Source organism: Linepithema humile, chromosome 2 (genome assembly GCF_040581485.1).
Source record: "Linepithema humile isolate Giens D197 chromosome 2, Lhum_UNIL_v1.0, whole genome shotgun sequence".
Lineage (NCBI taxonomy): Eukaryota > Metazoa > Arthropoda > Insecta > Hymenoptera > Formicidae > Linepithema > Linepithema humile.
The window spans coordinates 26977138-26991892 of NC_090129.1; the positions used below are offsets into that span (position 1 = coordinate 26977138).

Here is a 14755-nt window from a genome sequence, read left to right on the forward strand (position 1 = left end):
CCGACTACTGCGCTCTCGACGTTACCGACTAAGCCTAGGGAGTCTAGAGACTCACGTGCATGGTATGAAAAAAGAGAGTACGGCCTGATCCTTTGTAAAGACAAGACGTAATACATAATTTTCTGATATTTAAATACTACACGTCTCTCATAGTGCTTATATCCTAACACGTAAATCCTCTTCAACCTATTGGAAATATTGTGGGCCTCCACGTCGAAGAAAATTAACCAGGACGTCAACCACAGGGTAACCTAACCCCCGAGATACGTTTCTGGATATAATAGTGCCCACACTAGCGTAAAGCGTCGCGCGCTCTAGCGATAGAAAATCGATATAAGCACTGCGAGGTGTGACCTACCGCGTTTTACGTCAATACGGAGCAATCGATGTAAGATACGAAATAAGAAATAATTTAAATTTTTTATTAAAAATGTAAATTTTATTTTTGTTTAAGAAAACGTCGTAACATAGCAATTTAAATATTGACAATTTTTCGGCAAAAATATAATAACTTTAATTTTACTATTAAGTGTACATTACGTATCTTAAAAGTTAAATTGAATATAAAATATCAGAAAAAAGTAGAAGCAACAAACACAAATTTCGGGATAACTTTAACAGTATTCAACAAGATCTAGTACTTTCACATTTGTAACATAAAATATAGCATATCGTTTGTCGCATTTACAACACAATATAGTACATCATTATTTTTGTTAGTAAATATAACAAATCATTTTCCGATAAATGTAATAATATTTTATGTATTACGAGATGTTTCTTGCTTTCAAAATTCTGTCTTAAAACTTAGGGCGTTTTAATATGTTGTATTATAACAAAAATGAATAAGTGTACGAGTTAAAATTAAGGTAAATACAGAATTTAATTTTAAAAATACTATACAATACAAAATACGATACAAGATGTAATATACAATAATAATCTGTTTATCAAAATTAAAATTTCTTATACAAGGAATGTCCTGTAACTCATAAAACATTTAGTACAATGTAAAAGTTCCAAGGTTGAGTCGCGGGTTTGTGTTGCTGCGTTTAACTTATGTGCTCTATATTCTCTTTCCTCCTTCTCTCTCTTTCTCTTTCTTTCTTATGCTATATATCAGAACACACATTGTTGTTCTCTATTCTCTGCATTCTTTCAAATCGAAATTGGCGAGACTTATTCTTGCTATATTGTCGTATATTGCAACAAAAAATCACAGCTTTAGAAAGCAAAACATTAAAACAGATCTCAATCAAATCTCACTGTACTCTTTTATATTGATTTTCTTATTATATTTATATTTTTCAATATTTTTGTATAGTGAAAAAGTTTATCTCGTAAATTCTTACTTATAATTTTACATTTCATACTAAATGTATGTTTCTTATTTTTTTAAGTTTAGAACTCGCTATAAAATTTACCTTGTAAAGTTCATAAAATTACTATACTTTTTTTGACATATTTTGTATAAATATAATAATTTTATTCCATTTGTTTAACATGTGCTGACTAGTAAGATTAAAAAACAAGATAATGATATTTAAAAATAAAGAAATACATATGTTAAATGTATTTGAGCTCTCTAAAAATTGTGAGTATTCTATATTTGCATAATTAAAATAATATGATTAATTGAAAATTGAAATTATATACCCCAAAAAAAAATAAAATATAGAGAGAAAAGAAAACATTTTCTTATTTTTTAATTAATTTTAACAAAAGTAAAATATTTTTAATAAGAAGAAATTATCTTATATTATATTGCTTAGAATCCCTTAACAATTTTAATTTATGGATTTCTGTTTTATGCTTTGCCACTATTTTCCTTAAACCTAAATGGAAGCATCTCTTATGTTCAATATTTAATGGGCATAAAAATAACGGATAGTTAATCGTCAGAAATGGGAGTATTGCAATTTCCATGCCATAATTTGGTCTCCGAATGGCATTCTGAGTAATTAGCAAATATATCTGAATAACCACGATCACGCCACCAGGTACAAAGTTGCCTATTCCATCCACAATCAATCGTGTGAATAAGCTCCGGTTTTTCCATGCCTAAAAGTGTGTAGAAATCTTGATCCCCTAAATGGCCCTGTAACAAAATAGATAATTTATCAATTTCTAAATAAAATTAAATCGTTAAAATATCAGCTACTTTTTCCAGTTTTAATTTACCTTAAAGTGATATTTCCTCGTCATTATATCCACGCTATTTTTACTAACAGCCTCATTGTACATATGTGACTTTCGTAATCTCTCTAAATTAAAAAGCACCACCCCGCTATTATAACCAGGGTAACCGCCTTTGTGTCGAGGCTCGCCAAACATCGTCGTTGGATGCTTACTACGATATAAGTACAAAACATGTCGATATACTGGAGTGAGTTCTGGAGCTAAGCCAAATAAAGCCCCTTTCCCAAAATTGTTGAATTCCTCGAATAAATTCTTCACATCTTTGCGAAATTTTGTGTCCGCGTCGAACATAATTGCAAGTCTTTGACAGTTGGGTGCAATTCTGTGTAAACCCAATGAGAGAAAAAATAATGCGTCTGAGTAATACGTTCCTGGTTTGCTGCTGAAGTGTGGAGACATGATCGACACGATATCTTCTAATTGTACAGCCAATTTGTGTACATCATAATAAAATACCTAAACATAAATAAAAAATATTTATTTATATGTTTCAGACATAAATTTCAGATCAATGATTTCAATAAAGGTATCAACGGGTAACATTTTATATGATCTTGGATAACCTTGTCAGTCACGTGTCATTTCAAAAAATTTAAAATCCCTATTTTTATAGTATATTTTTACAGTTGATATTTTGAGATACATTTAAAAACAAAGAAATACTATAAATTCAAGAGAATAAATAAAAAGCTAAACAGCCGTTGCTAGCCGTTGGTCGTGCTAGTGTATTCAAAGACAAATACAACGTTTCGACCTGTTATTAGGTCTTCTTCAAGTTCATAATAAAAGAAATATTACATTATAAATTAAAACGCTTTTTCAGACAATTTAAACAAATTATTATAAAACATCGCTGGTGTATGTTGTTGTTAGTATGTAGTTGTGTATTAAAAAATTACTTGATGCATTATAAATGAACAAAGTCAATCACAGATATCAATGAATAAAAAGAATGAAATTGTTGGTCATTATCTTGATTACACTAAAACGCTAGTAAAACGTTAGTAGTAGATGGAGTATGATTTCTAAGAACATTCATATTCCTTTAAATGAGTTTTTAACGGGTATTCGTTTAATTTTAAATTCTACTTTCTTTAAGTTTAATGACAAGATTTATAAGCAAACATTTGGTACTTTTATGGGCCCACCCTTGTCTCCTTTAATCGCGGACTTAGTCCTTCAAGACCTTGAAATTAAAGCAATTAACAAATTATTCTTTCAGTTATCGTTTTATCATAGATATGTCGACGATATTATTTTAGCGGTTCCACCCTCATCCTTAGACATAACCTTGGAGATTTTTAATTCCTTTTATAGTAGACTATAATTCACATTGAAAAAAAGTAGAGATAACCACATTAACTTTTTAGACACAAAAGTTATCTAAGATAATAACAGTCATATTTGATTGGTTTCAAAAACCTACATCCTCCGGTAGATATTTGAATTTTCATTCACACCATCCCACAAAAAGGGCATTATCATTGGACTAGTAGATAGAATATTCCTGTTGTCTCATCCAAAATTTCACGAAAAAAAACTTGAGATTGGCCATATATATTTTGTTAACGAATTGTTATTCCATAAGTTTTATATTCACAACTATTCACAAAAGACTCAAATTTTTAATTCATAATAAAACATTGAATAATATAGACGTCGATAATAGAATGGACTGTAAAATAAACGATGATACAAGAGTCCAAAAAAATTTTTTTACGGTTTTATTTGTTAAAACTATTTTGGGGGATTTCACATCTATAGCAAGAACTTGTGATTTAAAATTAGCTTTTTCTATTGGGAACAATCTTAAGCAATTTATTAAAACAGACAAAGATCAATTAGATTCATTTTCTCATTGTGGAGTAGTGTACAAAATTTCATGTTATGACTGTAAAGTTACATATGTGGGGCAGACCAAAAAAAAACTCATTACAAGAATCAAGGAACATAAGTCAGACATTAACAAAAAAAGTGGATCTCCTTCTGTTATCTCTAAACACAGATTAGATTCCTCACATAAAATAGATTGGGAAAATATTAAAATATTAGATGAAGAACAATCGTAGCAAGAGGTTAATTTCAAAAATACTCCACATTAAGAGACAAAAGGAAGGATTAAATCTAAAAAACGACACAGAATCATTGCCAAATGAATATCTTCCTGTATTAAATTTATTCCCTCCTATATGATGGATTCTCCTTTTTTCTTATTTCCCTCTTCTTTATTTCCATGGTCCCCTTCCTTTTTCCCACCCTAGTACTTTGGGCTGAGGATCTCACTGTCTCCTTTACTGATTCACTGTTAATTTATCTATTGACACATAAGTTCAAGTTTTCTGCCTATAATCGTTGACCAGCAATCTCTGGCTTTTCCAATGGAACTTGGCTCTCCTTTTTCAAACTATGATTTAAACAATGATATCATTGCGAATGATGTACGTATAATTTCAATTTTGTTGCGTTTTATTTTTATTATATTTTCAATTTTGTAATTCAAATTTCTTTGCGTTTTAGTGTAATCAAGATAATGACTAACAATTTTATTCTTTTTATTCACTGATATCTGTGATTGACTTCGTTCATTTATAATGCATCAAGTAACTTTTTAATACACAATACATACTAACAACAACATACACCAGCGATGTTTTATAATAATTCGTTTAATTCGTCCGAAAAAGCGTTTTAATTTATAATGTTATATTTCTTTTATTATGAACTTGAAGAAGGCCTAATAACAGGTCAAAACGCTGTTTTTATTATTTGTCTTTGAATACACTAGTACGACCATCTAGCAACGACTGTTTAGTTTTTTATTTATTTCTCTGAATTTATTTCATTATTTCAGTTTTAATATATTTTAATTGAAATACTATAACTTTTAAGTTTTATAACTCTACAAAGCAATTTAAAAAAGTAGAATAATTTTAAGGAAGTTTTTAACAAAAAAGATTAATTATATCATTTTAACATAATTCTTAAAAGATAAATATATATCCTATAAAAGAGAATAACAAAAGAACATACCTCCATAAACTTTTCAGTATTGGTCATGACATCTTGAATAATAGTTTGGGCTATTCTTTGACTATCATTATCACTTATCACATGAAAGGCAATGTCTACAGAGGTCAATCTAAGCAAGGAGTCCAAAAATATTTGGAACTTGTGTCTCATGGGTGAATTTAATGCGACTTTAGTAAAGATGCACCAAACATTGTAATAACCTGTTTGATTGCACGACTGAACAATCGACGAAGATGAGTAATTGGCCTTAATAGAGTAGCTAGCTGATGTTAAGGTGGTTGTAAGGTTTGCCAGATTTGCATTTTGTGTTCGTAAGTTAAACACAAAGTAGCGATCACCATTGGACATCAGATAAAAGTAAAAGACCACCAGAAGCAACGCGACAATTGTCAGCCTCAACAATAATTTGCGTAACAAGGGCATTTAACCCACTATCTTTTATTCTTCTAACCTAAAAAGAAAAAAATCAGTAGAATGTAAAAAATAAGAAAATTTTGAACAAATCAAATTATGATAGTTTAGTTTTACACTTTAATCAATCTCATAATTCTTTTCAAACTTTTTTCGATTAATCAACCTCAATCTTCACCAAATATAATTTGCTTCAATTAATTTTTGCAATTTTCTTCAAATTAATAAAATTTTAAATTAAGCAGTTCATAAAAAAATAATTACATGACATATTCCACAACTGTTTCTTTGTTACTGCATTGTTGCATTATCCGATTTAAGTTTCTCATTAAATAATACTGCGCGAATCTCTACATACATATCACTGCATATACTCAAATGCACTGTAAAATCAATTGTAATGTCACTGTTCACCACAAGTGAGTGCAGTGATTCTGTTCATTCTATATCGGTATATTTAATATTTTTTCGCATAATTATATGACTATTGTATTATTCTTGATATAATAAACAGGAAAATAGAAAATAGCGTTTTTTCGGAACAGAAATGATATCGGAATGATAGTCTAGAGCTGCCAGACGAGTCAGGTTATCCCTTCACGAGCCAGGCCGCGCTTGCGCCTACGATGGTAGGTGCAGAGAGAAGCCTGAGAGCGGTCATCCCCTCGATTTAGCTGCAACCAGAGAGAAGACTAAAGGTTTGTTCTTTATTGCTGCACTGAGTCCACACTGCACTGAACTGAATTGAAATAGCACGCGGGGACAAGTTTATGGGCTTGTTCGTTTTAGCTACACTGGGGCTGCTCTGGGTCTGCTCTACATAGGATAATACAGGACAGATAAATAGTTTGTCCTGTATTATCTTGTTTAGAGCAGACCCAGAGCTGCCCCAGTGCAGCTAAAACGAACAAGCCCAATGTAAGTCAGTGATGCAAACTCGAGCCGGCCAGCACCAAAGAGCTTATATAGGGTGTTTTCCAACTAGAACACGCTAAATTGCACTGTGTTAAGCCTTGTGTCCACGATACTAGAACTCGGTCCGAGATCTCGGACTGAGGGAAAGTTACTAGAACTCGGATCATGTACACACTGCATTTGGATGCAAAACTCGAATAAGAAGCTCAAACGAAAAAATGCGTTGCGTCCCATTTTTCGGTACGAGTTATTGCGAGTTATTAGATTTTACTAGTTTCTTTTACTATCTGTCAAGACAAAATATAAGATATTTATAGTGATACGAGATACTGTGAACAATATAAATAATATTTTAGTAAGTAATTATAGAATTGAAAAAATAAGAGAAATATAATTCTTAAATAAAATTAATTAATAAGATTTACATAAGTAGTTATTATTAGTTTTAATGCAGATTAAATTAGACATTAAAAATATATTATAACCTATATATACATATTATTTTTCAAGAAAAGTATAATAATATATAAAATTGATTTTCAGAAAAAACTTCTTTTATAATAAAAAATGGATAATAAGGAAAATGTTAAAATTTTATTAATGTTATATTAGCAACATTCTTGTTTATATGTTACAAAAAGTGTTGATTATCATAATTGTATGAAACGAGATCAAGCTTTACAGATAATTTGTAATCAGTACAAAGAATTAACAGGACAACCACTAACAACTAAAATTGCAAAAAAAAAATTAATAATTTAAGGGGGGAGCCTCGTATGAATCGCTAAAACAAAGGTGATTTTTAGGAATTTTTTTTTAAGAAACAATGCAACGGATTTTTTTAAAACTTTTTAGTGTTTTATAACATATATTAAAAAGTAAAAAAAAATTTTTTTTGTTTAAAAATAATTGATTATAGAGCCACTATAAACAAATGTTGACGCAGCCTCATTATTGGAGTTGTGAATTGGCGGGAGTTGTAGCGTCTTTTGCACTCGTTTAAAACCAAAAAAAAAAAAGTTTTTCTTTTCTATGAAATTATCTAGTCGATGAACCTAAAAAATAAGTAAAAAGTTGAAAATTGAAAAAATGGCAACACTTTAAAAAAAAATTGCGATTTTGACCCACAAAATGTCACCTTATTTATGCAATAAAAATTGTTTAAATTAATTATTTTACTAATTTTATAGGTTCATCGACAATTTATATTATTAAACTACATGTATACACAGGGACAACTTGATTGATCGAATAGTTTTCGAGTAATCTTTCCCGCCAATTGCCAAAAACTGGTTTCGAGAAAAACGCGTTTAAAGTTTTCGGTATTGAAAAGTAAAAAAGAAAAGTGTAACAACAAGTTTAAAACTGAGGCTCCGATTTCCTGCTTCTTCGAATTTCACACTTTGCTTGCACTCTCCAAATTGCACTCTCAAATAAGTACTTCTGAAAACGCGCCAAAAACAGTTACAAATTCTATAATCTTATATCGTATGGTACCGTTGACCAAACGCCCCGCCGCGCGCTTGTATATCTGCGCGCAAGAAATAGGCTGTGGACTCCTTAAAACTTCGAATTTTGTTTTGTAACTTTGGGAATATATTTTCTACATGAATTGCTATTGATTAAAGCAAAAAAAAAATTTTCAATTTTTTTAACCGGTTACACGAGGCTCCCCCCTTAAGATCACAATATCTGGACCATCTAAATAAAACAAAACATTCGAAATCAAGCGGTGCATCACTTGATGATATCTATAAACCAAGATCTATAGAGAGAAGGTTACCTCAAACAAACCGGTTGTGGGTGAGGGACGATGAAGTAAGGGGGGAGCTAGAACAGCTTGTAGGCGAGGGGCGACGAAGTAAGGGGGGAGCTAGAAACAGCTTGTTGGCGAGGGTCGACGAAGGAAGGGGAGAGCATGATGATCTCATCGTCAAACAGTAGCTGTCTCTCTCGCACGCTTTAGTGTTTTCTCTCTCGCTCCTTTAATATAGAAATGCTTTGAGTTTTTATCGAAAAAATACTTTTATTTTGTAAAATATTGATAGCACTGGAAATTGCGTAATAAAAATTGAAAAGTAAATTAGAAAGGCGCTATAAATTACATATATTGCAAATTATAGCGCTAGATATTTAACGTTTATAATGTTAAATATCGCTGCAACAGATGCATTTGTAATACAAATTGCTTTGTACTCGTATTTAGACTGTAATATCAATGAAAATAAAATATAATTTGGGGATATACACAAAAAACATCATTTGTAAAGTAATTTGTAAAATTTGTAAAATAAAAGAAAAAATAGTACATATTTAAAAATTATTTTTAAAATAATATTTACTGTTTATATGCATTATTTACAAAAGAAATACTATAAAGAAATTTATTTTTTATATTTAATTGTGAAAACCTCAAAAATTGTCAAGAAATTGTAACTGAAATTCATGAATGTAAGTACAATTCTAGGATAATATAAAAAGCATCATACACAAATTTATAATATTATAATACAAACTTAAATAATGAAATTGTAATATATGTTTCAACATTGCAAATGTGAATATTTATATGATAAAATTTACAAAGTGTTAACAGTTTTCAAATATTTGCTAATAAAATATTATTGAAATGTTTCTGTTAAAATCTTAAAATAATTCTTTAAAACAAATATGATGGGGTATATATTAGGGATCATTAAATATATGGCAACATTGTGATTATAAAATTTTATAAGTATCTATAATAAAAATTAAGTATAATAAATATAATAAGTATATAAGTATAATAATAAAATTTTTATAAGTATCTATAATAATAAAAATACATATATGTTGTATTAATCTGTTAATATAAAGAAATTTATTTGCGTTAAATTAATTAATAATTTTTTTATATTAATAGATTAATACAACATATATGTATTTTTATTATTATAGATACTTATAAAAATTTTATTATTATACTTATATACTTATTATATTTATTATACTTAATTTTTATTATAGATACTTATAAAATTTTATAATCACAATGTTGCCATATATTTAATGATCCCTAATATATACCCCATCATATTTGTTTTAAAGAATTATTTTAAGATTTTAACAGAAACATTTCAATAATATTTTATTAGCAAATATTTGAAAACTGTTAACACTTTGTAAATTTTATCATATAAATATTCACATTTGCAATGTTGAAACATATATTACAATTTCATTATTTAAGTTTGTATTATAATATTATAAATTTGTGTATGATGCTTTTTATATTATCCTAGAATTGTACTTACATTCATGAATTTCAGTTACAATTTCTTGACAATTTTTGAGGTTTTCACAATTAAATATAAAAAATAAATTTCTTTATAGTATTTCTTTTGTAAATAATGCATATAAACAGTAAATATTATTTTAAAAATAATTTTTAAATATGTACTATTTTTTCTTTTATTTTACAAATTTTACAAATTACTTTACAAATGATGTTTTTTGTGTATATCCCCAAATTATATTTTATTTTCATTGATATTACAGTCTAAATACGAGTACAAAGCAATTTGTATTACAAATGCATCTGTTGCAGCGATATTTAACATTATAAACGTTAAATATCTAGCGCTATAATTTGCAATATATGTAATTTATAGCGCCTTTCTAATTTACTTTTCAATTTTTATTACGCAATTTCCAGTGCTATCAATATTTTACAAAATAAAAGTATTTTTTCGATAAAAACTCAAAGCATTTCTATATTAAAGGAGCGAGAGAGAAAACACTAAAGCGTGCGAGAGAGACAGCTACTGTTTGACGATGAGATCATCATGCTCTCCCCTTCCTTCGTCGACCCTCGCCAACAAGCTGTTTCTAGCTCCCCCCTTACTTCATCGTCCCTCGCCGACAACCGGTTTGCCTGAGGTAACCTTCTCTCTATAGATCTTGTCTTTGGCCAGCACCCGAGCACCGCGGTAGGGAAAACACGCACACAAACGAGAATCGTTACGTCACACGTACGTGTGCGCCCCGCCGTTCAGTTTGTAGAAGCGAGTGGACATACGTGTTCCGTCTCCTTTTTATCAAAGCGACATTGCGCGCTTGTTGCGCAGTATTATGACAACGTGAAATGCTTTTTCGAGATTTATGTGATCTTGTAAAAAGTAAATAATATTGATATTAATAAAATATCAGAACATTAAATATTTATGAATTATTAATATGCGTTAATTGCGATAGTTAATACTTTTGAGTTTAATATTATGTTATACAGGGTGTCTCATACCGCTTATAATACTTTAATAGTATCTTTTGGAGATAAAATAGAGTAAAAAATCTTAATACAAAAATATCAAGGCTACAATAGTTTTTAAGTTATAAACAATCAAAGATGCTAATGATGTCGCGTAGAACTGGCACGCTCAGGTTCGCAATTATACGTACACGCGTACCGATCTATCAACTGCTATTGATTTTTACAAGTCAGGTGATATTGATTTTTACTGCACAGCTGATTTTTCACGGACGTGAAATGCATGTGGATTTTCGTTACTTCAAATGTGAGATTTGTAACTGTTAACTACTCCTTCACGAGTAAAACGTGACTCGTCTGTAAATAAAATTTTATGGACAAAACCAGAATCTTTATTTTCATTTTCCAATAATCATGTTGAAAATGATGGGAGATTATACATGAACATTACGATATACTTATTGTATTTTCTGTATCAGATTAAAACGCTTACAATAAATACAATGTAACGCATCTTTATCAAAAACATTTTCATCTAGAAGAATCTAATTTTATACATTGTTATTAGAGAATTAAAATAGAGATTCTGGTTTGGTCATTAAAATTTTATTTACGGACGAGTCATGTTTTACTCGTGAAGGAGTATTTAACAGTTACAACTCCCATATTTCGAGTGACAAAAATCCACATGCATTTTGCGTCCGTGGAAAATCAGCTGTGCAGTAAAAATCAATATCATCTGACTTGTAAAAATCAATAACAGTTGACAGATCGGTACGCGTGTAGTTACGGGCCTAAACGCGCCGGTTCTACACGATATCATTGGCAATCTTTGATCGATTACAAGCCTAATTTAAGTCTGAAATAGTTTTATTATTAATTATTGAGTGGTCTTCCACGCCACCCATGAGGTGCCACTTATAGCGCGTTAGGTTTTTCAACGTGGACCTTCGCCTATTATACCACATTTCAATATTTTTATGTTTGCAAAAGGGAGATATACAGGGTGATTCAAAATAACCTGATATCCTTGCAATGCCATATTCTTGAGCGAATTCTGAGACGATTTTTCCTTTTACAAAATTTTGTCCAAAGTTTAGTTTTCGAGTTATAATTGAAAATAGTTTGCTACTTATGAGTTCGATACAACGGACAGACAGGGATGGTGTAATGTGTCATGAGACGATAGTAAACACTTGACAGTCTCATTATACGTTGCGCGTCCCTGCCTGCCCGTTGTACCGAACTCGTCGTAAGTTGCTATCTATTTTCAATTATAACTCGAAAACTAAGCTTCGGACAAAATTTTGTAAAAGGAAAAATCGTCTCAGAATTCGCTCAAGAATATGGCATTGCAAAGACATCAGGTTATTTTGAATCACCCTGTATATAATTTAATTATTTTATAAATATTAATTATAATAAAAAGAATAAGAGAGAAAGGGGAAAAGGTTATATATATTCTTTAAATAAAACACTGTACATAAATAAAATAAAATAATTTTATTTATGGCAGAAATCTCAAAAAATACCAATTTGGTTAGTCAAAAAGTTTATTAAAAAAGTCAAAACTGAATTTAAAAAAAAATTTTAAATCAGAAGTTTAAAATATTAATGACGCATACTCTGGGTATAATATAGCTAACTTTAAGTATAGTTTATACAAAAATAGATAAATTTTTTATTATTGTCAAAGAGTATTAAAAACCAGATGTATGTAGAGCGACATTGCCGATTATTCTAATGATTAATATAAAATTTCTCTTAATCTGCTTATTTTTCGTATTTTTTAATGGAGATTTTGCAACGTATTAATTATGTTTAATTGGTAATCCTTAACATCTTTTCTCAAAAAATGGAGAAAACAAGAAACAATGTTTTTTTATTAACACTTAATTGATATATTTACATATATATATTTACAAATATATTTCGAAATTGTGTGTGTTTGTGTAAGTTTTGAGATACATTCTTCGTGTTTTATTATGGAAATTGGGTTAACGGTTTAATGATTTTGGACTTTTATCTTATCACAGTCTTATGTGATAAGATTTATATTGTTATTTTCAATGATTACGATGAGATAAAGTATATTATCCGAATACTTTTTATCAGTTCTTACTGCGATATATTGCAATACGGTACTTAATACTTTATTTTTATCCTGGGTAATATTAATGATCTATACTAAAATTCTTGTAATTTGACACAATTGTACACTGTAAATGGTTATCAATTATAAAAATATAAAATCAAAATAAAGGTGATTATACAATGAAGTAAATTATCTTTGTAATTTAAAAATAACATTTTTAATAACAATTATTTATTTATTTATTGTTTAAAAAATACAATTGTGTCTTTAATAAAAGTTTATAACGTGTAATTTAAAAAAAAGCTACGTAAAATTAATACATTGATTAAGTGTGATATGTTCGATTAATGTGTTAATCAATAAACAATCTTTAGTTTTTGACGTTCAGATTATTTTAATATATGTCGCAGAAGTTAACAATTTTTAATGACTAGATTGTGTAATTATTTGTGAAATTTTAAATTGAGGTAAACACACATATTGATTCCAAGGAAGAGCAAAAGGTAAGTAGAATTCTGTATATCAACAATTTAGAAAAATAATAATTTTTTTACAATTAAAGCATCTATCGATACCGAACGGATAAAAAAGTGTTAATGTCTTATTAAATTCAGGCTTTTTTAATTACTATATAATTGTGAAGTTGATAAAAACAAAGCAACAATTGTCACATTTATCGGATTCGAATCTGAAAAATATTACTCTATTGTATTTTTTAGGAAAGAGATAGAAGTACAGATAGAAGTGTGAAAAATGATGCGGTTCGTTTCTACTAGCAGAAAAACGACAAAATTTAGAAATGTTTCAAAAAAACAAAACACACGTCGTTGCAGGTATAATCATTGAAAATTTTACATTTTATTCTATTTTGTTTATACATTATTCAATTTATGTATTATATTTTGTGTGGATAAAAACAGTAATCCAGAAAAATTTATTTTATGAGAAAAAAGAATATGATTTTGACATGATCATGATCAATTTTTATCAAATCTAAATCTATAATAAATAAAATAAATAAAAAGGAAAAATTCATACTACAATAATTTTCAATCAATAAATAAGATTTAAAATTTTAGTTATGAATGATTAATCTCACGTGCGAATGCAACTTGAGCAATTATTGCATAAGAACATAAAGAATAACATAAAGAAATTAATTGTTCAAATATGTATCAATTGTTGCATTTCTTAATTATATTATATTTTGAAAGGAAAAAAAATCAATTTTATGAATTATGAATCTGTTCGATCTAAAAACTATTTTTCTAAACTTTGCTGCAACTGCGCATTATGATCATAAGATACTGCTTGTAGCACAGGCTTGGTTGTAAATAAACAATTTATAATATATGTTCAACAATCTTACAAATAATTAGATATATTTAAAAACAAAGTTCGAAAAATATATCAATTATACAAGATGGTCTACGTAACTGGACCGGATCCTAGCACTTGTTGTGTTGAGCATAGAAAAGAATGATACAGGTAAAAATTGAATGGCATAACAAAACATATTTTTCTATCAATTCGTTTTCTTTGTAAGTGCAATTGCACTTTTTCAAATAAAAATATATGTGTGTATATATTCAGAATATTCAGAAAAATCTATTTATACAAAATATATATATATACACTGCTCAAAAAAATTATGGAATAGAAAAATTTTGCTCAAAAATTGGTCAACTTTGTCAAACAATAACTCTTCGAAAAATCATCGTAGGATCCTGATTTTTTTTAATGAAAGCTTAGAATTTCTACTTTAAGAGGATGCTGAAGTCATATTGTTACCGACCGAACTTCTAATTTTCTGGAAAGTATGGCATTTTTTATTGCTTTGATAGAATTACAAATCCTTT

At 28.8% G+C, this 14755-nt stretch overlaps 2 protein-coding genes and 1 long non-coding RNA gene across 4 annotated transcripts in view; 2 read left to right on the forward strand and 1 right to left on the reverse strand.

Annotated features, from left to right (window-relative positions):
• Positions 1 to 864: 864 nt before the first annotated feature.
• Positions 865 to 6324, reverse strand: Xxylt (Xyloside xylosyltransferase). Its single transcript, XM_012361831.2, has 4 exons — positions 5905 to 6324; positions 5230 to 5680; positions 2182 to 2655; positions 865 to 2098 (listed from the first exon to the last, which is right to left on the reverse strand). Exons 2-4 carry the CDS (start codon positions 5650 to 5652, stop codon positions 1892 to 1894), a joined length of 1104 nt encoding a protein of 367 aa, XP_012217254.1. The 5' UTR covers positions 5653 to 5680; positions 5905 to 6324; the 3' UTR covers positions 865 to 1891.
• Positions 3992 to 4978, forward strand: LOC136997748 (uncharacterized). Its single transcript, XR_010888373.1, has 2 exons — positions 3992 to 4637; positions 4717 to 4978. It is a non-coding gene; the product is annotated as an uncharacterized lncRNA (long non-coding RNA).
• A 5285-nt stretch (positions 6325 to 11609) lies between the features above and the next one.
• Positions 11610 to 14755, forward strand: part of LOC105669082 (RING finger protein nhl-1-like) — a 29488-nt gene continuing 26342 nt past the window's right edge. Inside the window, exons 1-2 of one of the 2 annotated variants that reach the window (XM_012361826.2) lie at positions 11610 to 13399; positions 13616 to 13729. In XM_012361826.2, the coding sequence (XP_012217249.2) occupies positions 13650 to 13729 (80 nt within the window). In that variant the 5' untranslated portion in view covers positions 11610 to 13399; positions 13616 to 13649. The remainder of the gene's footprint in view (positions 13400 to 13615; positions 13730 to 14755) is intronic. The other variant, XM_067348763.1, reaches the window with a different exon arrangement.